The following is a 27249-nucleotide window of genomic DNA, read 5'->3' on the forward strand; positions in this document are numbered from 1 at the left end:
CATCTGATTGATAGTGTGAATATGATCCATTGTGGAATATCCTTTACGAAAGCCTGCCCGATCATTTGGTTGATTAAAGTCTAAGGTTGCCCTGACTCTATTAGCGATTACCTTAGGAAGTACCTTGTAGGCAACCGACAGTAAGCTGATCGGTCTGTAATTTTTCAAGTCTTTGGCGTCTCCTTTCTTATGAATTAAGATTATATTTGTGTTCTTCCAAGCTTCTGGTACGGTCGAGGTCATAAGGCATTGCTTATACAGGGTGGCTAGTTCTTCTAGCACGATCTCCCCTCCGTCCCTCAACAGATCTGCTGCTACCTGATCTTCACCAGCTGCTTTCCTTCCCCCTTTGCTAGCTCGTTAACGGACTTCCTCTTTACTAGCTTCTTCCGTGCACTCCTCAAGTCTAAGCTAATTCGAGACCTTACCATTCTGTGGTCGCTACAACACACCTTCCCAAGGACCTCCACATCCTGCACAATACCAGGGTGAACGCATAGTATGAAGTCAATTTCATTTTTAGCCTCATGATTAAGGCTCTTCCAGGTCCACTTTCTGTTCTCTCGTTTGTGGAAGAAGGTATTTATGATGCGTAAATTATTTCTGTCTGTGAACTCTACTAATAGCTCGCCCCTGCTATTGCTAGAACCTATCCCATAGTCGCCTACCGCCTGGTCGCCAGCCTACTTCTTGCCCACTTTTGCATTGAAGTCGCCCATCAGTACAGTGTACTGTGTTTTTACTTTGTTCATTGTGATGTACCGCCCTCAAAAGCCCCTGTCGACCCTTATGCGGCTTCTGCCTCCAGCACTCACAAAGCTGAACTTTCTTCGACTGCCTAGAATGGTCCAACGGTCACCAGCACACCATCCATCGACGGACCTCCGGCAACTATCGACCTTTCCCCACCTGCTGCCCTGGCCTCTTGCACCGCCTTGCCAGCTAAGATCCTGTGCCCGCTTGCAGGTGCTGGTTCCGCACTGTCACTCCCTGTCACGACCACCCTCGTTGTGAATTCCTGTGCCCATGCACCTGCATGATCCCCTGTGAACACTACCCTCAAAGTGTCTTTGCCACCGGGTCCACCCTCACCCTCCCTTCTCATAAACACCTCTGCCACGACATCAGTGCTGTCTTGCTTGTCTCCCACTCCAGCGTCTGTATATGAGCCAACTTGTCCGCGCCTCTTATAACCCAGCGCACCTCCAGAGGCCGCAGTCGTGCAGTTTGCTGCACTCAAGTCTGTTGCAAGTCCAGACACTTCGACTGCGTCTCCCGTCCTCCCAGACCCCTCAGTCCGTCATTAGAATACAGTAGAAAACTCAGAGAGGCATTCCTAATTTTACAAAGTTAAAACCATGCAACTAGCTGGGATAAACATGTCCATAGGAATTGATAAGAGCAAAAAGTTCGATGAGCTGGTTGAAATGCATGGTAGGTAATAGGGCAAGAAAATACGGAGGACAAGGCACCACAAGGACAAGCGCATTCTCGTCCTTGTGGTGCCTTGTCCTTCGCCTTTTCTTGCGCTATTACCCACCATACCATGTATCCATAGGAAACTGAATCTCTCAGGTGTGGTACGTTTCGGCACTAGTGTAATTTTTAAAAAAGTCCTGCACATACATGGTCAATGCATTCCTCAGTAGTTCATAATGGTGCTTTATCGTTTTTTTCACCCTAACCCTCCGCCCTGATCCATCCTTTCCCCCCTCAGTCCCCCTTTTTTCTCCCTGTTTTTTTTTCTCTTTATTCAATTTATCTTTATGCTTTTGCCCTATGCCCTGCACCTCCTGCTATCATTTCTCGAAAACCTTTGTCTTCCACATTCCTTTCCCCCACCCCTTTCTTTCGCGCTCTCTCTCTCTTTTGCGCTGTCTCTTTTGAAGCGAAAAGCTTCACTACGCTAGGTAAAGCAGTCATCGCATAGGCTGGAGAATTACCTTGAACGACCTTCAGCACTACCACGTTAGCCGTGTATGAACATGTGTGATAGAGTTATGGTGTCAAACGCTTGACCCCTGACCTTGACCTATGATCTTTAGTTCATCTTTGACATTGGGTGGCCTTTGGCCTTAAGAACATCCTGTGGGGTGATGTGAAGCCACGTGATGACCTTCGATGGGGGTGTCATTAGACCATGTGATACCACGTCATAGCCACGTGGTTGTGTGAATATATATAAACGGCTGTTGCGAGCGTGTAGTGGAGCTGCCATGGATGAGCCTTAGACCCTTAGCAAGCGTTCTTGCTATTTGCTGAATTCCGGGGTTAGCCAAGTTAAGCCACTGCCAATTTTTTCGTTCAATTTCCTTTTTTTCTTTTTTTGGCCCCTGGTATTTCCTTCCACCATGCTGCTTAATTCCTTTATCCTAGTTTTTCAGGTCAGCGCAGCCAATCATACTGAGCCACCTGTCGCAGCCGGAGACACAGCCTTTCAAGTCCACATTCGCTATCTCTCCATGCTCCCCCCCCCCCCCCCCCCCCCCCAGATTGCTTTCTGCTGAGCTGGCCTTTTCTCGTCGCAGTTCTGCAGATCGACCGGCTAATCCTCTTTAGAAGCCATCATGCCTGGACAAGATTCACCCTTCCCAATTGACGCCCTCCTTCCCTCACCGGGCCTCCCTCCTTGGGTGAAGAGCCTGTTTAAACCCTTCTAATGATGAATGCTTTGCCCAGACGAATACAAGTCCCCTTGTTGAAACAATGGCAAGCACCCCGAGGCTTTCCCCTCCTTTGTTCATTCTGTGATCTGCCTACCCTCTCTCCACCTTGTGCACTTACGTGATACAGTCGAGCCCACTTATAACAAACCTGACGGTCCCGTGGATTGCGTTAGTTGTGTCCAAGGTTCATTGTAAGTGGACTTCATTTTACAGTCAGAAATGCGAAGTCGAACGAAACTGGTGCTTCTTTCTTCCGAAAGTTCGTTATGCGCATCGGCTTCTTCAAAGGAAACTGTATCAAGCCACTTTCCAAGCCTTCAAGAGCAAACCTTGTTGGGTGAGTCACTCAGACATTTCAACAAAGGGTACTGCGCACACACAGACAAGGACGAGAAGGTAACACAACAAGCGCTTGTTGTTTGCTTGTTCTGCGCTTCATCTTCTTGTCCTTGTCTGTGTGTGCACGGTACCCTTAGTTGAAATGTCCTTCAAGAGCGGTAACTAATGCGCCTTGCCGTGCCCCTATATGCTAGTCCCTTGAGCTGCATCATGAACAAGATATAAACATTGTTGAAGCGTTCATGGCAACTAGGGGCATGTCGGCCTCCTTGTCATTGTCATCAGGATTGCAACAGTCAGGCAGTGCTCGTACTTGGCGTACAATGGCTTCATCAATTATGACTTTGCAATGCCGGTGTCATAATCCGTACCAAAAAGTTATCGCTGGCGAAATCATGTCCGGCCATACGCGTTACTACACATCCACATGCATCTATCTCGCGGATGTTAAACAGTGTTCTCAGTCATTCCTTGACCCATAAAGCCTGCTTTACAGAAGCAATTCCTGATGCCCTCCGTAATCAGTCCCGTCCACATGGCCTTAATCGTTACCACAGCAGTGCAGAAAGATGTCCGAATCATCACATCGCCATCTGGTGTGCGAATTGCTATCAGAATGAGTTGCATGATTCACCTATGATAGGACTTGAATGACGCCCATGTCCGGTGGATGGGTCTTGCACCTGGCATTCGGTGGCAAGAAGAACATTATCACCACAGCCAGAGAAGGCAAAATGTGATGCATTGCTAAGTTATCATGCAATGGTTTGAACTCGCATTCTTTTTGCCTTGTCATGTTCGAACTGAGCTAGCCACTCGGCGAGCAAATTGTGCCATTGGAACTCGGGCATGGTTTTATGCTCGTCGCATGAAAACAAAAAGTCACTCATTATCCGGGACTTTGTGTTCCTCCTGTACGGTACAAAAGTGTAGTTCCCAAAGCATTGCAGTGCCCAAACTTGCCAATGACACAGGGTCGCCACCGGTCGCTGCCATTCCACCTTGCACACAGTAGGGTGTTACTGCAAAAGCTTGCCCTGTCTTTCACCAATGCCTGCATCACCTTTCAAGGCACCTGTCGTCTAATCGACGGCCGCATTTTGGAAAACTGCCAATTTGGCAATGTCTCGCCTTTTTAATGCATTCTTTGTCTCCCCTAAGAAGAGAGTTCTTAAAGATTCCCGCCGCCCGACATTTGAAGTCAGAGAAGAAGAAAAGGGAGCGAGGCGAGCGTGGACCGCCTTATTGGCAGCCAGGGTATAAGCTTTCGGATGTGGTTGGTGTGGCTCCTTTCTTCTCCAACTGTCACGGATGCTCGAAGACCCGGAGATGCTCTTCCATCTCCGCGCTTACTGGGAGTGCGACCTTTTAGACTGCAGGGCCGAGTTTACGGCGCCTGCTCGTTCACTCTAACCGAGTTATGACGCCGCGGTTGTTTGTTGCATCTGAGACGCAGACCCGTTGCCCTAAGGCATATTTTGACGGTAGCGCCACCCTCGTTCGTAATAAGTGAGCGTAAGTTGTATGTTGTTTGTTTTTTGTCGAGAGATTTTAAGAAATTTTGCTGCAGGAAACTTGGTAAAATGCATGCCATAAGTTTCTCTTGACATCAAGGAATGCAGTAAGGGTAAAATTATCATCCCGCCTAGTGTAGAAATACAGTTACAGGGTTTTGAAGTTGCCATGACACATTTTTTGTGACATGGATTCATGGCTTCAAGTGTCATCTTACGCAATGGAGGCACCTGCTTAACCAAGTTCTTAGTTGGCGATGACAGTGAATAGCGCTACGTTAGCTGGCTACATATGGACCCTCCCAGTCTGAAGAGGTAACCTAGCAACATCTCAGAATGTACAGCTTGTACTTAATCTTACCACTTTGTTAATATTCGCCTTTGACTGAGCAGAACTCCTGCTCGATAACCAGATAGCTGAAGCCTTGTTAACTGGTTACATATGGTGATAGGGTAGAACCTCGCAGTCTGAAGTGGTAACCTAGCATAGCAACATCTCAGAATGTACAGCTGCGCTACTTAATCTTACCACATTCCCGGCTTCTGCACTTTGTTAATTTTCGCCTTTGTTTGAATACAACTCCTGCTCGATAGCCAGATATAGCTGCGTGCGGTTTTCAGACACCGACTGATGCGTCCCTGGTCATTTTTTTTTTTTACAAGGGTCATCCTAAAGAAATAGTCTCCAATTTTTTAAAAATAGAAAAATATATTTTCGACGAGTGGTACATGAGTTCAAGAGTTGAACATTCTTCTATTTTTCCACATAATCGCCATTTCGGTCGATGCATTTTTTGCAGGCTTTGGGGCAGTTTTTGTACGCCCTTTTCATACCAGCTCGAGTGCATGTTGTTGAGGATGCATTGGACTCTATCATCATCGCTGAAGCGCCTTCTGGCCAGATGTTTTTTAAACTTTGAAGACAAGTGGCAGTCACTGGGTGCCAAGTCCGGACTATAGGTTGGGTGGGGGATGATTTTCTGTTTGAACTGCTGCAGGAGAGCGACAGTTTGACGGGTGGCGTGGAGGTGAGCTTTGTTGTGGAGAATCGCACCCTTGCTCAACATACCTCTTCTCCCATTCTGAATTGCCCGTCTGAGTTGCTTCAGTGTCTCACAATACCTGTCATCATTCATCGTGGTTCCAGGAGCCATGATTCTTGGTTTGTGTCAGGTGAGAAATGGAATGTCCAGGTTTCGTCACCGGTAACAATGGATTCCAAAAGTTGACCTTGTTTTTTCAGCATAATGCTGAAGAAATTCACGGGAAGATTCAACATGTCGCCATTGGTGGTCTGGTGTGAGAATTCCGGGGACACATCTTGCGTACATCTTTCAATATCCCAATTTTTTTAGTCAAAATCCTATGAATGGTACTTTGAGACCTCTCAGGAACCAAAATGGAGGGCTCATCGAGAATGATCCTTCAATATTGTCGCATCATTTCTTCAACCTTCGCAACTGTCTTGTCAGAGATTTTAGGTTGCCTGCTTCTTCATCGTGAATTACAATGCGATGAGCTGTAAGCTCGCTACGCCACTTGTGAATGTTTTTGACATCCATGCCCGAGTCTCTATACGCTTCCGTCAACTGGCGATGAATTTCAACAGATTGAAGGCCTCCTACATTCAAAAATCTGAAAACTGCACTAACTTCTCAGCTGGTAGCCCCAATACACAAACGGTTCCTCGACTGGCTGGCCGAGCAGGTAAGCGATACCTTGTTTGTGAGAGGAGTGAGCAGTGAAGCAGTGTGGCCAACAGTTGCACTAATAGTTTTCCTGCAGCCCCAGCGCTTTGGAGACTGTACTTTTGGGATTACCCTTGTAGAAGCAGACTCGCTGTTTCCCTTGCTAATGTTCATGTTATTCTTCCAATGCACTAAAACTGCACGCTCGTTGTTTATGCGATGGAGCCTCCTGGCAAGGCTTCGAACAATTTTTGAATTTCTGGCACTTCTGGGAATGGTAAATGGATAATAAGTAACTGGACTTTATTGGGAAATTTCTTCCTGTCCCTTGAAGTCCAAATTAATGAGGTTTTATCACCCGTCATGTTATTTTCAGTTACCAGTCGGGTCATTCATGGATTTCATTTTGTTATGTTGCATCACTGCAGTACAGTGCAGGTTGCTTACTGCTATGTTGTCCAATCAAGCGATTGTATACATTTCTGTGCATGTCTAGTTTTTTTTTTTATATTGCTTTATCAATGTACATTTGTTTTTTTGGTTAGAAAGGCCGTGTACTATTAGACATTTGCATACTTTTTTTTAATTTCTTTTTCATACTGGACAGATATTTGGTTCAATATTTGAAAGCATCTTTCTTCCTGTTTGTATTAAAAATTTTAATTTTTGTTTATTTTTATTGTTTTTATTTCAGTTTGTTATTCTATTTTATTATTGTTTTTATTTTTATTTTGCGCTCTGCTGCTTCCCAAGGTCGTTTTGCATACTGACATGACCTTGAGGAACGGGGGCAGTAGAGCTGTAGAGCTTTGGCTCTAAAAATAGAGCTCGAGCATTCGTTGTTCTCGTCTTGAGCCTCTTGTCGATTGACCTCTGACCTCTGATTGACCTCTGGTTTGACATGCCTAGCAGTAGGGGTCAGTTTGTTTTAGTGCAGTCTTCCTCAATTTGCGCCTTGTGTGCAGGTTGTGTGGCCACAAGTTCCCCAATGAGCGCAAGCAGCAGACCCACATGGCCGTCGTGCACGAGCAGGAGTTGACGCCCGAGGAACTGAAAGCCATGACGCGTGTGCGGCACCTGCGCTGCCCCGACTGCTCCTTTGCCACCTACAGTGCGCTGCAGTTCCGCCAGCACCAGGCCACCCACACAGGCCGCTACCCCTTTTCCTGCACCCAGTGTGAACGTGCCTTTGCTTTTAGGTCAGCACAATCCCTTTCTTCCAACATTTGGTCAGTGAAGCCTTGGCTCTAGTGCTCTGTTGGTTGGAAGCTTGCACCTGTCTCACTTGCTCATTGCTGACATAGCAAAACAGTTGAGATGCTGTATTCTCAAATGGTGAGATATCCCACTCGGTGTGTGCCTGTTGGCTAAGTGGTGGGTGTGCTCCTTCTCCGGGTCACTTTCACATTGCACAACCATCAGGTTCATTGGCACGGATCCAAGAACAGAACAATCCAACCCACAGTCTTTTCAAAACAGTCAGTGATTGCATTTCTTAGAACCAGTAGGCCCTGACTGCAGTAACAATTCTCTTGTTACTGTTGCAGACCATTTGACATGCGTAGAAAAGTGTTATGGTGCTGCTTTTTAAAGGGAAATCAAACTCTGCACATACAGTCGCCGACCAATAAATCGGACGCCGGTAATTCAATCATGCCCAGTTATTCGGACAGCTTCGCGGCACCTCCACTGGCCCCATAAACATGATCATCATCATCACCATTTATTAACCCTTAAGGGTCCCATAGGGACATTACATAAGGTGGTGATAGGTGATAGGATAAGGGGTGATAGGGATGTATAAAGACGACCGATATTTCGGAGAGCCTTCAGCTCTATATTCGATAATCTGGACTCTGTGCAGTGCTTCTCGTGGCGGCCACTTGTAACGCGCAGCTGCGCAACCTGCGCGTTACAAGCGGCCATGGTTTGTGTGAAATTTTGAAATTCGCGCTTGGCCACTCACTCGCGCAGTCGCTTCCACAATTAAATCATGTGGCTTCAGGTAAAAGCGGAGGCGAGTGCCATCCTTTGGCGCCTATTCGCAATGTGCGACCATGGCCTCTGCGATCGGTCCCGGCAGCGTCGACGAGGCCTCTGCGATCAGCTTCGGCAACGCTGACGGTGCGCTGCCTGAGCCGATCGCGGAGGCCATGTCGGCATTGCTGGAACCGATCGCAGAGGCCACGGTGAAACAGGATTGTGTTGCGGGCGGGAGAGCAGCAGGGGGCGCTGCACTTGTGCTTGCTTTGTCTTGCTTTCCCTATCACCTATCACGGCCGTTTATGGCCTTCCCGCCGCCAGTCTGTGCTCGTTTGTTGAGTTCTTCGTGCGCATCTCAGTGCATGTTTACAGCGTTGTGCTAGGTTCCATCAAGTCGTCATACGACACCATTTCGCGTGAGTTTGACAATGACAGGCTGCACCAAATGTCGCCGACGGTGCATTCGCAGTCCGTGCCGGCGAAGGCGAAGCGCGGGAAATACATGACGCTGACAATGGCGAAGAAGGCAGCTATAATACAGCAAGTGCTGAGCGGGCGTTCGCAAGTCGAAGTTGCCCTTTAATTCAACGTCTCCAAGCAAACAATATCAGACTACATGAAGAACAAGTACAAGATTCTTGACGCAACCAAGAAAACATCTGCAGCTGAACAGAAAAGACTATGACAAGGACTTTACCCGCAGTTGGATGAAGCATTGAGCATCTGGGTTAACGCTACTGTCGCTCAGCATATTCCTGTTTCTGGCCACCTTTTGAAGCATAAGGCAGAGACCCTCGTGCTGGGGCTTGGCATAGAAGGATTTAAGATCAGCGATGGCTGGCTTAGAAATTTCAAAAAGCGGTTTGACCTCGCCTTCAAAAAAATGTGCAGTGAAAGTGGTGCAGTGTCTAGCACAGTGGTTGCAAACTACCGCAGCGAAAAGCTCGAAGCCCTGCTCAGCTGATACTCGCCAGAGGACACTTTTAACGTCGATGAGATCGGTCTTTTCTATATGCTGCTTCCAGACAAAACTCTTGCCCTGTCCGGAGAACCTTGTCATGGCGGCAAGCACAGTAAGGAACGACTTACCGTTGTTGTTGGAAGCAACGCTTCGGGGATGGAAAAATTGCCGCTGCTAGTAATCGGCAAGTCAAAGAACCCTAGAAGCTTCAAGGGAACAAAGTCTCTTCCTGTCTGGTACGAAGCTAACAGTAAAGCATGGATCACGCAACAGCTGTTTGAAGGGTACGTACGCAAGTTGGACCCAAAGTTTGAGTCGCAGAAACGCAAAGTGCTACTGTTTGTAGACAACTGCAGTGCCCATGCCCCAATCAGCAATCTGAAAGCGATTGAAATTGAATTCTCGCCGCCCAACAGTACGAGTGTTCTCCAACCGACGGACCAGGTGTTATAAAGAATTTAAAAGGGCTGTATCATTCCCACCTGCTGCACCGCATGGTGCTGTGCTTGGACAATCAGAAGAAGTACATTGTGGACTTGTTTTCAGCCATAAGCATCCTTGCAGATGCATGGAAGACAGTGTCAATCAGTAACTGCTTCCGTCATGCAGGATTTGCCTTTGGTGGTGAGCCCGATGCCGCAGTCCCAGAATCCCATCCCCGCCTGATCTGCCGCCTGACATAACGAGCTCAAATGCAGACCTGCGAGACTGCGGTGTGCCCATTCCTGCCGCCGTTACATTTGAAGACTTCGCAGACGTCGACAGCGCGGTGTCATCGTGTGCCGAACTGAGCGACAACGCAATAATTGAGCAAGTGCTCCCCCCATTGAACAGCGACTCTGACTCGGATGACGACGTTCCGTGTGCTGTGGAGCCCTCACACACGGATCTGACTAGAGCCTTTGCAGTCCTCGCACCAGCGTACAGTGACAGCATGACACTGGCGGACGTACAGACCGATTTGGTTGCTCGTAAGCGGAAGTGCATGCAGCAAAGCATTCACAAGTCCTTCCCGACACAGATGCCATAAAATGTAAATAAAAAGGCATTTTTTTGCTTCATTTGTTTCTTCGGACATTTGATATTTCGGACCTATTTACATTCACCATGCAGTCTGAATTATCGGTCGGTGACTGTATATAAGTGAACATGCTTTAAATTCAGCTTCAACAGCTGCAACACGGCATGAGTTAAAATAGCAGATAATCTGAATGAGGTGCTGTGGGAGATGCTGCATACATTTTGTGCTTATGCCTAGTTTTGGTTTTGGGATGTCAATCAACTAGCAAGCTGCAACTCGTGTTTCATTTGAAAGAGCTTAGATCATAAATAAACTACGCACCCATCAATTGGTCCAGTCTTGTTTCCGGTGTTGTTGCTTTTGATGCTGGTTCCGTTCTGTCTGAGTTGCCTTGACCCTGTTGTTCCAACCTGTTGGAGCAGGTTCCAGCTGACACTGCACATGCGCCGCCAGCACCGGCCTGGAGGCCCCCTGGTGTGCCCGCACTGTCCCCGGCATTTTGTTGCCGAGGATGCCCATGCCACGCACGTGGCTCTGCACGGTGCCCCCCACGCATCCGGCCTTGAGTGCAGCCACTGCAAACGACTGTACGAGACGCCACGCCTGCTCGAGAAGCACCAGGCTTCTGCCCACGGGCCCCGGGACAACCGTTTCACCTGCAGCCTGTGCAACAAGCGCTTTCGCACATCCAATGGGGTTGTTGCCCATCGGCGTGTGGCTCACACCGATTCCGGCGGTGCCCCATCCTGCAAGACGGCAGCACAGCAGGCTGCGCTCAAGAACTGGGCACATCGTCCAGGCAGGTGAGTGCATGGTGGTGCATGCTGGCAGAAATCCAGGCCACGTGGTCTAATCACAGTCTGAAAGGACCCTGGAACCACCTCATTGAGCATGCCAAGTGAACAACATATTCAGTGGGTAAGGTGGGTGGGTGGGTGGGCCAGGAACATTTTTCTATAAAATTTTTCCTACTACAGCGGAGCCCCTGATTATGCATCCCTTTTTTATGCTGTGACACGCATTTTTATGACAAATAAGGGCACTCCCACTGAATCCTTCAAATTTATATTGCATTGAAAGTATGGATGATAAGATCCACACCCGACGACCGGCATGAATTAACCGCATTAAGTAAAACAGAAACAGACTGCTACATTAGTTTACTGGCAGACGTCACTTGATTCTAAGCTAAGATCATAGGTCTCCTCTATTTGGCTGCACTTTCTGCTCTAGCTCACACAAGTGGTGTACCAGTGCACCACCAGTTCTTGCGACCTGAGTGTAGCCTGACGCTAGCGCTCTCGGTGCAGCTGCCAGATCGAGCGCAAAAGTGCATAAAAGTTCGTCTACTATGACCGTGTGTTGGTGTTTGTCACGTGGTTTGTCATATGCATGGGATTGGGCTAGTTGTATTGAATGCTATGCATTTTACGAATTGGTGCATCTCATTGAGCGGCCATGAAATTTTTTTCATTCCAGAAGTGATGAATAATTTGACACCACCCTTTCCTTTGCACTCAGCAAAGGGGTGCCCGTCACTTAATAAACGGGTACTTCGAAGAGACAACAAACTGAATTCAAGACGTTATTCTGACTTTTGCTTGAGACGACCTTTGACAGTTTATAAGCATGGTTCAGGCTGTTGCCGTTCTGTGCAAAAAGTGTCTGCAGTTGTTTGCCAGTTACAGCAGAACAGAGTTACCTGATAACTTGCACTTATTTGAACTCAACAACTCGCATTCACTGTTGGTGGACGGTGGTGGTGGAGTGGCTATTGGAGGCTGACTGGCAGGCAAAGGTGTGGGCTGACAGCGACCTCAAAGCCAGTTGCTACTGTAGGCGGAGGTGTGGATGATGCTGCAGCGAGTCATCACAAACGCTATGATCACATCTCATCATCTGCCTCTTATACAAACGCTCCATTGTGCTGTGTGTAATAATATTTGCACACAAAAGAGAAATGGTGTAAAGCAAAGTGTGAGTCTGGACAGAAAGGACGCCTGCTAGCCAGCCGCTTACACGTGCGTACACAGATCCACACACAAGCACACAGACGCACACACGCGCGCGCGCACCTATTTCAGCTGCTTGGTGAATGCACGACACAGATGCCACATGTAGCAATGGTATGCGCCCATCTGCTACCTGTTTTTTGCGGGATGCACCAAGCACCTTGCACTACTTGCATGAGAAGAGAACTCACCCTGAGACTGGTGCAGAAGAACTCGTGCAGCACGAATTCAAATCGAGTGCGAGAGTGCTGCACCTCCTGAACCGATGCAGAAAGTGCAGCCAATTCGAGGAGACCTCATGATCTTCCGAGAGTCTGGTGCTTGACTGACCGACAGCTCAGAGCGGCGTGCCACATGTGCGACCCGCCGCCGTCAGTTTGAGATGGCATTTGCCTGGCCTGCTTTTCAGAGTGCTTCGCTGTCGAAGGCCTTGCAGAAATTACTGACATGCTCATTTTAATGTGAGGTTATTGTGTGTAATGGTGGTGAACTAGTAACAAGTTCAGACCTTACTTAGTAAACTGCGACTAGATTCAAAGCACCTTCGGTGTGGCTTCGATGTGAAGCACGCAAGGCCTAACGACACTGGGCGATGGGTGGTGCATCGCAAAAAACATGCCAACCCCATTCTAGTTTTTTTTGCACAACATAACATTTTCTCCTTCCTGGTGCAAACGCTGAGTGCGCAAGACGAGTTAGCAGCGTTGTGGCAGCGCATGTTCGTGGCTCCAGGTGGAATCTGGCAAATGGGATGGCGCATGCGTGGTTGTAGCGAGTGTCGCAGGCAGTTATCGTCTGTCAGCTCCCAGTGTAAAGTACCACGTGGGCAAAATTATGCACACAGGAAGCAATTCCTTTGGCTCACTTTTTTTCTTTCCGAAACACCAGCTGCCAAGTTGGAGGTTGAGTCCTTACAGGAGTATATGCGTTATGTTAAAATAGTGTTTGTAAGAGCTGGTATTGCTTATATTTTATTTTTTTGCCTACCCTTGCGGGTCCATGGTGTTCAAGTGCTCAATTGAAAGATGCAGCGACTGCATCATGGTGGAGACAAAGTGCAAAGACAATGTTGGTGAACGTTACAGAGCTTAGGGGGTGCCTCCGATTACAAGCCAAAACGCCCAGAACAGCACCTGTATGTCCTGTATTCTGAGTGGGAGCAGCGAGTTTCGCCTGCTTTTTCATTGTTTTGAGGCAACACCCTGGTCAATACAAATCATAACACTCGCGTCCGAACGCTGTTTATAAACACGGACTTTTGGAGAGTGAAAAGAAGCATTCCCAGTTTCCTACCCATGGTGCACCCCATTATGCGCCGGTAGCTGCCACTTGCTGAAGCGAACCGTAAATCTTCGTCCATTCTGCAGCTGGCATGGCAGCATGGCACACTGCAAATCTTTGGCATCCATCATCGCAGTTTCACGCAGTTTTTCGCATGCGCCACGCAGGGTGAACTGTAGAAATTATGTGCATATCCATCACAATGCAAGGTGTCTCTTCATTCCCAATGGCTGGCGCCTTCCCTGTGAAGTGAACAGCGAGACTTTTATGTCCATTCTCCTGCAGCTGATGCAGCTGTGCAATGCACAGCATATCTTTGACATCTGTCATCACAGTCCCTCACAGCACTTTACATGCAGCACACAGAATGAACTGTAGAAATTATGCCTGAACGGAGGAGGAAGAAAGGCAGGGAGGTTAACGAGACGAATAGCCGGTTTGCTACCCTGCACGGGGGGAAAGGGGTGAGGGGAGAATAAGATGAAGGAGAAAAGACAGTTGCAGGAAATTAAAGTCACTATAAAAAGTCATAGCGTTCAGTAAAGTCAGAGCCTATCGTGCAGGCCAGAAGTCATCAAAAAGCGGAGCACTGCCCTGGAGGCCTTCACTGCCGACGACCGCGGCAGCCAGTGGCCGAGAATCTTCGTTTCCGTCAGTGGGCGTCAGTGGGTGCAGGTCTAGATGCTCCAGTGCACGGCAGAGAGACTGTCTTTCAGCGGTGTAGGCAGGGCATTCACAAAGAATGTGGTCTATAGTCTCTTCACACCCGCAAGTGGCACATGCATGGCTGTCAGCCATACGTATTAAGAAGGAGTAGTGCTTGGTGAAAGCTACACCAAGCCACAGGCGACACAACAAAGTTGCTTCACGTCATGATAGGCCGGATGGAAGCCGAAGCTTCAGATCTGGGTCTAAGGTTTTTAAACGCGAATGCGGGAATTGGCCTGAATTCCACACAGCAAGCGTGATGTCCCGCGACAGTGGTCTAAGCCTACCTGCTGCGTCGGCTTTCGAGATGGGGATGGACACACATCACCCTCATGGTGAGCAGTTCGCACTGCCTCGTCCGCGCTGTGGTTGCCTGCGATGCCGCTGTGTCCTGGCAGCCATTGGTAAACAATATCGTGCCCTTTGTTGATGGCTCTGTGGTGGAGCTCTCGGATTTCGGCGACAAATTGTTCATGGCACCCATGACGAAGAGCAGATTGCAACGCTTGGAGGGCTGCCTTTGAATTAGTGAAAACAGACCATTGCTGGGGTGATTTTTCACTAATATGCTCAATGGCGACATGAATAGCAGTAAGTTCTGCACCAGTCGATGAAGTTCGATGTGATGTTTTCACTTTCTTAACTATAATCCTTACGGGGATGACTACGGAGCCCGAGGAACTGGAAGGGGTCACTGAGCCGTCAGTATATACATGCAGTCGGTGTCCGTGTTTCTCATGCAAATATTCTAGGGTTGTCTGTTTTAGTGCTGCCGTCGATAAATCAGCCTTCTTTTTGATGCCCGGTATGGAAATAACCACGCGAGGTTGGTGCAGACTCCATAATGGAGAAGACGGTTTAGAGGCTGGTGTAAATTTGGTTGGTAGGAAGTTGCGATGGGCATCAATAATTTTCGCAAACGATGTACTCGGCCGGTTAGCAGGAAGACTGGCAAGATGGTGTGCGGGAGTCCGAGACAGGTGACGAATATGCGCTCTCAAGGCTTCAATTGTGACATAGGCAGTCACTGGATTCTCCTGAGCGATGAGTACTGCTGCGGCTGTAGATGCGCATTTTGGCACCTGTGTTTACTGTGGCTGCTCTGTGCTATATAAGTAAAAAAAAAAAACACACAATGCACGGTAAACCAGCTCGCACCAGAAATTTTTGTGCTAAGCAGTGAAGCTTACCGCTGCATGTTTTTTTAAGGCAATAGCATTAAGGGCCTCGTGTCGCAGAAAAACTGGCGTCGATGTTGTCTTGGTTGTAATGCGAAAATCACCAGGAAGCAAAGTCTGCCGCTTTGCTTACCCGCGATTTTAGCACCAGCAAGCTGCGCTCGCTGGTAAATCCCGCGATCACAACAAATTACGCGCGGGCAGTATAACACGTCATACATAAGGAAGCGAAGCAGAATCGCTCCTGGAACACATGTTTGATGGATGCAGTGCCGTCTACCAGTGCGGGACACTCGTTATCGCGTTCAACTCTTAAAGGTGAGGCTGGAGTGTCCTCTCAATTTTTTTCCCATTTGCAGTTCCCGATGAAAATTTGTACTACAATTCCCCCACAGTGAGGCATTAAAAGCAATCATCATGTGTTGCTGGGTTGATGGAATAACGTTCTGGCACAACCAACTTCCTAAGTTGCTGAGAGCAGAGCCTTGTTTTGTGACAATGTACCATTTATACTCGTGTAAGATCCTCAACCCCAGCTCGGCCACCTGTAATTTGAGAAAGAAAAGTGTAAATGAGAGCGATTGTTTCATGTTTGCGTAATTTTCCTCGTGTGGTGCGTTCTGCTGGGAGCTAATAGACAAAGATAAGTGCCTGCGGCACCCAGTACGATTGTTGTGCCGGGTGCGGCTGCAGAACACACGGTGCATCAGTGTTGCAGCCTCTTGTGTGCTCGGCATTCGCGCCAGAAAGGACAAAAAGTTATGCTGCACAAAAGTTAGAATGAGGTGCACCTATGTCAGCAGCATGTGTCGTTGTGGTGATGGGTCGCCCGCCAGGCTCGAGCCTATCATCCATACTTTCAATGCATTGTGTATTTGAAGGATTCGCCAGGGCTGTGCTAATTTGTCATAAAAATGCGTGCCACAGCATAAACAGGCAGTGCGTAATCAGGGCTCCACTGTAGTCAAAAATATTTTACAGAAAAATGCCAGTCCCATGTGAGGGCCGCACCCCATCAAAACCACGGAAAAAAAGTGCAGCCGTACACAGTAATGTAAGAGTGAAAATACTACCAGAGACAGTAATGTTAAATTTTGCTATCAGAGACCATTGCTGTGCAGGTGTATCTTGAGCCTTGATTGGCATAGTCTGCTTAATTGCTTTCTTGTTGTGCACTATCTGTGCAGCATTTGTTGGAGTCACTGTTGCCATTGGAGCAGTGTTATGAACGCTACATCATCTTAAACTAAAAGATGTTAATCTGCAGTGCTACACTTTGAAATGTATGCAGCTATTATTCTTGTGATGTAAGACTTCATTCGAAGCAGGATTGCACCTGAAGTATATTAAGCAGCCCTTATCTGCCATATTTCGCAGGCAATTTGGTACCTGATTTGGCTGCACCAAACAATGTGCATTGTACTTTGTGGTTGTGATAGCCGTGTTTATTTCGAGGCAGCCTTTCTGCAGTTAACAACTTTAAAGGGACACATTTTATAAAAGTCGGGTTTGCTGGTACTCGAATTCATGCTGCTACTCGAATATTTCATTTCATTTCATTTATTTTACCCTCGGGGCTCTCACATTACAGAGCGGGCGGGGCAGTGAAAAAACAATACATAGATCGAGAAGAGTGCTGTACATATATATATATACGAACAGTATCGAAAAATGCTGAAGTCAGAGGACCAATACATTGAGAACAAAAGTACAGAAGTAAATAAAAGGATTACAAACAGAAAACCTTAATTATAATCCATATATATGGGTAAATAATATATCACAATTGGTCTGATTCTAACAGTGCGAGTAATTTCCTTTTAAAACGCGCAGGGTCACTAATACAAGTGACTGTGGGTGAAAGATTAGTCCAGTGACAACCTGTTTTAGGGAGAAAGGAATTGGAGCAGGTCACTGTGCTGCAGTGCGGAACAGCTCCTTTTTGATTGTGGTCTATGCGAGGTGAGATGAAAGATGGGGCCTTTACACAAATGGCTTTCAGGCAAGGATTGTGGTAGTAAAATTTACGGAAAAGGCAAATGCATGAAAGCTTACGGCGAGTGGAGGGTAAGGAAAGTTTAAGATTAGATTTCATTTCTGTTACACTGGCGGTGTGATGGTAGTTTCCAACAATGAAACGGGCACTTCGGTTCTGCACGGCCTCTAGTTCTTTTATTAATGTGATGGTGCCGGGATTCCAAATCGAACATGCGTACTCTAGTTGCAGACGAATGAGTGTAGTGTATAGTAGCATTTTGAATGAAGGTGGAGAGGAAGAAAAATTTTCTGCGGACGTACCCTAGCATGCGGTTAGCCTTTGAAGTGATGAGCTTGATATGAGCATTCCAAGAAAAGTGATAAAACACATTAACGCCAAGATACTTGTAAGATGATACTGAATTGAGCTGAGTGTTGTTAATAAAATAGTCTGGGCTTGTTTGCTGGTTACGGGTTACACGCATGCATTTGCATTTAGATATGTTTAATTCCATTTTCCACCATTGGCACCATTCATGTTTTATTTAAGTCTGTCTGTAGCTGAACAATACCATCAGTGTTATTAATTACTATGTAAATTGCACAGTCATCAGCAAACAAGCACATGTAGGATGAAATGTTTAAGGGGAGTCATTTATGTATATTAGAAATAATAACGGGCCACGGACCGACCCCTGGGGCACACACCTGAGTGTACTGGCGCTGGTGATGAGTCGTGGTTATTGGCGAAGACGAGCTGAGTACGGTTACGAAGGAAGGCACGGATCCAGTTGAGTACACTAGGATCAATGTTAAGTTGGCTCAGCTTTAAAAGTAAAAGACAACGACTGACTTTATCAAAGGCTTTTGAGAAATCTAAGAATAAGCAATCTGTAGTGATTCCAGAGTCTGAAGAAGCATGCAAGTCTTTAGTGAGAATCATTAACTGGGTTTCACATGAGAAGAATTTGTGAAATCCATGCTGTTTCGGAGCAAATAACTGGTTGGCCTCTAAGAAATGAACAAGATGACTGGATATGATGTGCTCTAGAACTTTACGTGGGAAGGTAATTATGATGATCTTGCGTTTCCCCTGATTTGTGCTCTAGGATTATTACTTTGCCGGTGAGTCAGTCATTAGGAAAGGTGTGATGGTTTAAAGACTGCGAAAAGATACACTGTAGTGTAATAGAAGAATATTTTACGGTATTTTTCAAGAATTTAGTACTGAGGCCATCGAATCCGTAAGAGGATGACATTTTAAGCTGATTAAAAATGCCGCGAATTCCTTCTGATGAGATGACATTGGGATCCATTGATAAAAAGTGATATTCTATGAGTGAACGTAGTGCGGAAGTGTCGGTGGGGCTTGAGAAAGCTTTGATAAAAGTACTTTTGAGAAGCGATGCACACATTTGGTCAGGAACTGGATCCCCTTCCTGAATAAATAACTGTATGGTGGTATTTCGTTTGCCTTTCACTGTGTCCCAAAACTGCTTCGAATTATTGTTTAGCATTGCTGGGAGAGTCTGATTAAAAAAAGGTAAGTTTAGTTGATGTCAGTGCCTTTGAGTAAGCGACTGCAGTGGCTTTATACGCAGACAACCTGACAGCAGAGTGCGTGAAGTGAGCTGTACGAAAAAGATTTTTTTTCTTATTGGAAAGCCGATTAAGATACCTGTTGTACCAGGGTGCAGCACTGTTGCTATATACCTTTTTGATGGGTATGTATTCCTCTACAAGGTCAGAAACTCTAGTTTTCAAGATATCCCAGTTACGATGAACACTACGCTCGACATAAGCACTCAAAAATTCATCTAAGAACAAAGACAGCTAGATTATTATTAATAGCCTGGAAGTCAGCCTTGCTGTAATCTCTGATGCATTTGAACGTGAGCGTGATAGAGGTAGAGAGAGGTTGAAGTTGATTATCATGTGATCGCTTAACCCAGGCAAATGAGTGATACAGGACACGATGTCTGGTGATGATGTGAGGATGAGATCAAGAAGGGATGACGCAGTGGGGGTAACACATGTGGGCAGCTCAATAAGCTACGATAACCTGAGATCGGAACATACGCGAAGGAAGCGGTTTGAATTGGAACACGTAGAAACAAAGACTGGGCTATCATGATTCCGCGCAATGTCTGCGAAGTTGAAGTCACCTAATAGAAAAGTGGTCACACCTGGAAAGTGAACAGAAATTTCATTGAGGCAGTTGTGCAAATCTTCACAGGAACTTATGGGGCTTGACAGTGGTCGATAGCACACACCAATAACAATTTCCTTAAAACGGAAAGTTATACTGCACCAAACAATTTCTAAACTAGTCATTACAGCAACTCGGCAGCATTCAATTTGTTTGTTGACAGCAAGTAAAACACCACCGCCTTGCCTTTCATATCTGTCACATCGAAATAGGTTGTAATTCTTTTCACAAACAAGTAGTTCACTGTCTGACGCCTTATCAGACAACCAGGTCTCTGTTAATGCAGTAATGTCAGCCCTACAGTCATTTATCAAAGCACTCAAGTCATCTCTTTTGGGCAAAAGACTTCGTAAGTTGGTAAAAACCACACTCAGACCAATGTTTTCAATGGCAGTATGGCCACTTCTGGCGAGTCCCTATACGTTCAAGCACCGGGTAGAGTACGACCAGAGCGAAGGGAGCGCGGAGACTCAATGAGCTCGTTGTTTAGAGCAGGTCTAATTTCAAACACTATGTCAGTTTCCGCATTATAACCATAGCATTTGCCATTGGCGATTAGTTTGTTGTGCCTTAAATTGACTTTTAAATCAAACTCCTTCACATAGTCAATTAGCCGCTTTCTCGCCTTGCGTGTCGCTGCAGAAAAATCTTCACTCATAGATATTTCTTTTTGCTTTAGCAACGATCGCTTTGAGTGCACTTGCACCTTGGTTTTATGTGCGCCGAATTTTATTATCACGGGCCTGGTTTTTTTCTAATCGAATCTACCAATTCTGTGCGCACGGGCAATGCAGTCACTCGTTAAGGAGAGTTCTAATGTGTCGGCGATAAGGCTAAGAACTTTTCTTCACATTGCTCGTTAGTCTCAGTAGAACTATCATCAAATTCTTAAAAGACAAGGTTGTCACGCCCTGAGCGGTCCTCGCTATCATTTAAACGATCACTCAAAGCATATGTTTCTTTTTGTACAAGTTTGAGTGCTCTACGTGTTAACAAGAATAAAAGCGCAATAACACGACACAAAGAAGGAGGAAACCGACAGGACAGGCGCTAACTTGCAACACTTTACTGTCTTCATAAACCACCGCGTATATATCAACCACAGGGGGGGGGTAAAGACAGATAGGGGGGATCACAGTTGAAAGCACGTGCGTAGAAAACTCGAATGGCATAACAAGAACAGGAGATTCCGCAGATACTATGCCATATCTAAAAACTGACATTCTTTTTTATACATCACGATCGACGGGGTGCTAACACATGCACTCCCACTCTTACATATTCTGTGCGCTTCTATCAATTCGCGTGCGATCGTGTCTTTACTTTTGCAGATTACACTTGTTTCCAGAAGTTTTGCTCCACATGCCTTCTTTCTTCCTTCTTCTTCTTTCCAGCAATCCTTACAGTGAATCGGTAGATTTGACCCGGTCCCATTCTTTAATGACAGAATGACAGAACATGCCCCGGAGAGTGTTTTACTGAAGTGCTCTACGTGTATTGCAAAGACCCCGCTACAGGTTTTCAAAACCAGTCGCTACATGTTCCTACAGCTTGGAGATGCTTTTTAATGTCGGCAATATCGTATGTTGCCGCCTGTTGGTATCGCTTGAACTCGGATAAGTCGTTGGTAGGGGTGTGAGAATATTGAAATTTTCGAATACGAATTGAATACGAATATGAACAAAAATGGCTTCGAATATCGGTATGTTCAGTACAAAACAAATTTCAGAAAACAATGAGCAAGCAAACTTTGTAGCCCTTATTTTTTTCAATATAGTGTATGGTCTTTGCAACTAAAGTAAACAAAACTAGACTGCCTCAGTACCATATAAAAAAACATGATGTGCACAGAAATGTATACTACTTGATGAGACAGCGTAACAGTATCCAAACTATAATGAGGTCATGCAAAACAAAATCCATAAAATGACAAGACTGGCAACAAAAAAATAACATGATGACTATTAAACCTCATTCATTCGGAGTTCAAGGAACCGGAAGAAATGCGTGGTTCATCCGAAGGCCTCTGTTAATAAAATTACTCCTTATGCCCCCCCCCCCCCCCCCCCAAAAAAGAATGCTGCCAAAAATGCTGAAGATGAAGTAAGGCCTTATGAGGCGGCTCCATCGCGCTAACACCTGTAAGCCCCATAATATTAAAACAGCGCTAAGCAACAAGGACGAAGAACGAAGGGAACACACACGCAGGCGCTGATCTTACAACTACATTTTATTTGAAGTAAGCAGGTCAATTATGCGTACACAAGAACTACGCACATGCGCATGGTCAAACACAAATGTACTCATTTAAAAATGCAAATAAAAACACACCACATTTTTATTTGCATTTTTAAATGAGTACATCTGTGTTTGACCATGCGCATGTGCGTAGTTCTAGTGTACATATAAATTCTTCGTCCTTGTTGCATAGCGCTGTTTTAATATTATGGAGCATTTCCAACTCGCCCATTCTGCCGTTCTTCTACCTGTAAGCCCGTGACGAGTGCCCCCGTTTTGGAGTGCTGGAAGAACAACACAAATGCAAGGGGCCGGGGAATACCCACTGGCGTCGGAGCGGAGAGGTGGTTTCTAAAAAGGAAAAAGAAATAAGCCGCGCGGAGCTCGGATTGGACTATCGGCGAATGCGCGGGCCGACATTTGAAGTTGCCGTGGGGCAGCGGTGAAGCTCAGAAACCGAAACTACGCAGCCAGGCTATTTTTTTGCCCTAGCGACAGAGGCCTTCCGATCGTTGCCACGCCTGCCGTTACGCCCGCTAAAGAGGTATGCAGGTTACAATGCAATAGGCAAGATTTTGACAGGATCGCTTGTCCTACTGTGACTACTCGACGCGCCCCTTCAGGAGGCTCCCGCGGCATTCCGCAAGTGGGCTTTCCCGCAAAAATATGGTTACACATATTTACTAATGGCTTCATAAAAAGACCTCAAATCTGGTACGTTTCTGTACCTTAGTTTTATTGACTTATATAAGAAAACTTGGGTTAGAATTGAAAATTCTCTCAAGAAGTGTTATGAGGCAGTAGGCTGCTCGAAAAGGCTCAAAAGCTCGTCAGTTTTATTTTTCCAACTCTAATTGGCTTGTAAAGACATGCAGAACACTAAGAAGGAGACCATTACTGAAAGATAAACTGACTTGTTTGTTTGACGGTTCAGCAGTATTCAGTGCACAAAAATATGACATGTAAGCGCGCTGCTGTCAGTTTGAAGCAAGTGGGACACATGCACCCTACTAAAGCTCTGCACTAAAGCTGTCTGCGTAAGGATAAAACTGTAGCTCTGAAGTACCCGTGGACTCTATGGCTTTGCTACTCAAATGAGATGTGACACGCACAGTGAATTTTTTCATACAATTTCTTTGCAGGAAATATGGCTGCTCACGATGGAAGCATAGCTGTGAGCCCTGTGGTCGTTTCTTCAAGTTTGAGAGCAGCTTGCGTGCTCACCGGGTCTTTTTCCACGGCATCGAGGGCCAGGCTGCTGAAGATAAGCTCTGTCCAGAGTGTGGGAAAGCCTTTCAGTGAGTGGCTCATACCCTGTCACCGGTTACTAGTGAATGTGCAAAGATCATGCCATGACTTACTGTGGTTCAGGGGGCCAGTAAATCATCATTCAGTGCAAACGATTCATTAGGCCAAGCGGCCAGTGCAGTTGAAGATCCTCAGGTGCTGGAAATACAGTAGAACCCCTCTATAGTAATGTCGCTCGGGCCAGCAAAAATCTTTACTATATCAGGGCCTTTACTATATCAGTTGTTGGCGATGGTATGGCTCCGACTATGCTCTCTGGCTGCTTACTAAGCACGGTGTTGGTTTATAAAACAAACACTCAGAAATACCTTACATCCTGCGCTTATCGCCTCTTTATGGGAAAATTATTTATTATTAGTTACCACATGTTATCACGTTTTTGACATCGTTTACCCCTTTTGGAAGTACCAGATATACATGAATGCTATGTGGCTACAAAAATAAAGCGAGTTTGATTCCATGTGAAAACCGAAGCTTTCCCTGATCATGGCGTCATCTTCTGTTGGCTCCAGCCTCGTCCGTATTACCACAGATGGCATGGCTGGTGGCGCACTCAGAGTGTGGAACTTTATCGAAATTGGGAAAAGGCAGATCAGGAAGGAAGCGTTATGTGATAACTCAAAAGGCAGTGCCCTCCTCTTTGAAGCTAGATCAGGGTGCCTTAGAACGCGCAGCTACAAAAAGAAATATAACCAGGAAGATGACACATGTGCAGTGTGTGGTAAATCTGCAGAAACAATTGAACATCTTATTATCGATTGCGGTGGTATCTATCCGGTTGTTGATGCAGGCACAGTCACTCTCCCCGAGGCCCTAGGGTTTAAAGATAATGGTCATGTAAATGATCTGCATTGGAAGTCAGAAAAAAGTGATAGGAAGATTATTGGCTCAAAAGCAGAGAGGTGAGATAACGTTAGAATTGTAGGAATAATAATGTATTTAAAAAAATGGCGAATATACAGAGTGATTTATAACACATTTAAAGAAATATAAGGAAAAAATGAAGAAAAAAAGCTGAGCATGGTGGCAACTGCTACCATTTCATTTCAAAGAGGACGCTCTTATCTTCCATCCATCCATCACTAGTATGATCGTCGTCGTATTTGCGTCTGCCTCTGCGTTCTTTATGTGGAAGCCGGGTTGCACCCTTATTACGTACACGCTTCGATGCGCACTTCGGCACACGCTCCGCAAAGCCACTCGTGCTCGGGATAGAATATTTCTAAAGGTTTGTTTCCAGCCAGAAATGAAATTTCATTACATTGAAAGTGCGACAAAATCTTCGTTATATTCAGGCTAAAAATACATGGTGTTCTATAGATGCAAAGTTATGAAAACTGGAATACTTTGTTACATCGAGAATTTCATTGCATTTAAGTTCGTTATATCGAGGCTAACTGTGTTATTGAGGGAAACGCCTATACTCCATCTCATAAGTTCCTCGCAGCACTATGGAAGGTAGAGACCTCGTCAGCTAATTAGGAGAGCGCATTAAATGTGTTCCTTTGCGACTCATCGTCTGCTCGCGGCATACACAGATAGGGTTAGAAAAGAGCCTAAACCGACGCTGGCTACGTACCGTAAGTGTATGCTCGCTTTACGCTTGCTAAATGCAAAAATTTTACGGGATGTTACGTCATTTGTCACATTCGTATTTTTCACTGCTTAATATCAGTTGCTGGGCGAGTGGGTACTTCATGCTAACATTCACAGCGCAAGACGAACACGGACACGAGGGGAGACACCACAAAGCGCCGACTTCAACAAAAGTTTATTGCTGTGCGAGCGACTATATATGGTGTACAGCGGACATGCGCAGCAACGAAAAGGTACAATCATTCATGAGCATCTGGTAGCGGCGCCACATCGCAAGCGAACACATCATTTTCTGCACACGACAAAAAAAAGGAAAAAACAAAAAGCTAAAAAACCTAAAAAGCAGTACGCGCACAAGAACGTCGAAGCCATAATACTCATTCCGAAATTCGCAAGATATGACGCTCCTTATCACTTAACAGCAATGATGGAGTGCTGACACAGTGATCCCTTTTTTTTGCAATCTCTGCAGCCTCAGCAATCTCCCTGGCTGTTTTGCTTATGTGCTTGTGAAGGATGGTGGTTCCTCCCAAAGAAGGACCACGTTCCTTGCACTGTTGGCAATCACGGCAGTGTATGCCGAGATGACGAGATGCCCCGATGAAGCTGTTGTTATGTTCCATGAGCCTCTCGTTGAGGCACCTGCCTGTTTGGCCAATGTAGGCTCGTCCGCAGGGCAATGGAATCGAGTACACCACGTTTTTCGCGCACTTCACAAATGGCTGCCTGTGCCTAACAGCGCAGGAGTTGCTGAAAGAGACGGCGGAATTCACCTTTTTGCATAGTTTAGAGAGTTTCTCAGGTGCGGAAAAGACCACATGAACTCCTGCTCTTTTTCCTATTTTTTTGAGCTGGTGGGCGATGGTGTGCATGTACGGCAATACCGTCATATTCTTTCTCCAATCTCTGTCAGCTCCGTCCTGGTTACGAACCACTTCCCTGCTCTCTTTGAGCAAGCTCTCTGCAACCGCTAACAAGAGTGTGCTTGGATAGCCAGAGCTGTTCAACCTGGTCACCTGGTTAAGGAACGCAGACTCCAGTCTATGCTCGCACGATTTCTCGAGAGCACTGCAAAAGCATGACTTAACAATCGCACGTTTCACTAGTTTTGAGTGGGCTGAACCAAAAGGAAGAACAGGTTTGTTTCCTCGCGGTTCATAAGCCCAGCACACATGGTTAGCAGAAAAATAAATACCCAAGTCAAGAAATCTGATGAATCTGTTCACAGCCAGTTCATGCGTCAAGATTAGTGGTTGAAGGCATTCAGAAAACAAAGACAGAACACTAGACATGTTTGCCTGATTGGACATATCTTCTGTGCCGGTGAAAACGAGAAAATCATCCACATATCTGAAGATGCCAACAACACTGGACCCTTCACTTCTACGCTTCAATTCTCGGTCCCGCTCCGCTAGAAAAATGTCGCTCAAAACCGGAGCAACGCAGGAGCCAATGCATATTCCGTTTTTTTGAGTGACGATGGTGCCTTCCCAAACTGCGAATGTTGACTTAAGGTAAGTTGAAAGTAATTCCAGGAAATTATCGACAGATAAACCACTACTGTTTTGAAACGGAATCACCCCATGTCTGTCTATGCAGTTCCTTACACTGGTCAGTAGGCTGTCCTGCGGGATCGAATAATAAAGGTCTTTAATGTCGACTGAGAAAGCCGACAGGTTCGCCTTGGGCGTGTCCTTAAGAAATCGGATCACCTCGTCAGAGTTCTTCACCTTGAAAGGGTCGTCAACGGTAAGAGAATTTAAATTTTGCTGCAGAAACCTTGCAAGCGACTTCTGCCAAGTTCCATTTTCAGAGACAATTACACGCAGAGGGCAGTCCACTTTATGAGTTTTTGCAGCAAAGAAAAGGTCCAAGCTTACCTTTTCCGCCTTGTCTATGGATTTAACAAGCTTATCCAAATTCATGGAGCTGCATAACCTTTTTGCCGCACTCTTTACACACTCTAGACGTACGTCATTTCTTGTATCGAACACCGAGTACACAGCTTCCTCTGCTTTCGCTTTATACATGACCTCCGAAAGCACCACAAAGCCCCCTTCCTTGTCGGCGGTAAGGAGTGCTAAGGAATTATCCCGCAAATAAGAGACAGTTCTCTGGATGGGCAATCTATGAGGCTGGATTTTACACCGAGATATAACATCTACACCCTCCGAGAGGCATCTCCCATTCTCCGACCCAGAGGCAAGACTTGACACATGCCTCACCATGGCCAAACGTTCCGCGGTTGTCTTCCTTGGCTCCACAGCGAACTTGGGTCCGCAGCTGAGCACTTGTCACACATAAGACGGTAGCTGGATATCACCGACGATGTGGACAGTATTCCCGTGAACCGGCACCCTTGGTGGAAGCATCCTGCGAAGCGAAGGAAGCGCTTGTTGCCATAGAAATTCCGTTGTCCTGTCAACTTCGAGGGAGAGTCTCCGCCAATGGAAAGCAGCGCTCGCAGGGCTCACGCCTGAGGCAGACCACAACCGAAGATGGTCTTTGAGGAGACGGGCTTGTCGTTGCCATTCTGAGCGCAAGAGTTTGCACATCCTTGTGCTGTGGTT

The 27249-nt window shown here is 46.3% G+C and overlaps 2 protein-coding genes across 4 annotated transcripts in view; one reads left to right on the top strand and one right to left on the bottom strand.

Annotated features, from left to right (window-relative positions):
* LOC144129433 (uncharacterized) overlaps positions 1–27249 on the top strand; it is a 99574-nt gene that overhangs the window by 50333 nt on the left and 21992 nt on the right. For all 3 annotated transcript variants that reach the window (XR_013313919.1, XM_077663602.1, XM_077663603.1), the window contains exons 10-12: positions 7173–7406; positions 10595–10975; positions 22918–23073. Coding sequence is in view for 2 of the 3 variants with exons in the window: in XM_077663602.1 (XP_077519728.1) it covers positions 7173–7406; positions 10595–10975; positions 22918–23073 (771 nt within the window). In the remaining variant the exon portion in view is untranslated. The remainder of the gene's footprint in view (positions 1–7172; positions 7407–10594; positions 10976–22917; positions 23074–27249) is intronic.
* LOC144127710 (uncharacterized) lies at positions 23897–26709 on the bottom strand. Its single transcript, XM_077660623.1, has 2 exons — positions 25495–26709; positions 23897–23929 (listed from the first exon to the last, which is right to left on the bottom strand). The coding sequence occupies exons 1-2, from the start codon at positions 26707–26709 to the stop codon at positions 23897–23899; spliced, it is 1248 nt and encodes a 415-aa protein (XP_077516749.1).

The sequence above is a fragment of the Amblyomma americanum genome, chromosome 4 (assembly GCF_052857255.1).
Source record: "Amblyomma americanum isolate KBUSLIRL-KWMA chromosome 4, ASM5285725v1, whole genome shotgun sequence".
Classification (NCBI taxonomy): domain Eukaryota; kingdom Metazoa; phylum Arthropoda; class Arachnida; order Ixodida; family Ixodidae; genus Amblyomma; species Amblyomma americanum.

Bases quoted from the DNA above. Each gene is read 5' to 3' on its own strand.
- LOC144127710 (XM_077660623.1), bottom strand. From the start codon at position 26,709: ATGTATAAAGCGAAAGCAGAGGAAGCTGTGTACTCGGTGTTCGATACA. The intron at 23,930-25,494 runs GTCTTTTCCGCA...CTTCCAATGCAG, and splicing joins AAAGAGCAGGAGTTCATGTG to ATCATTTACATGACCATTAT.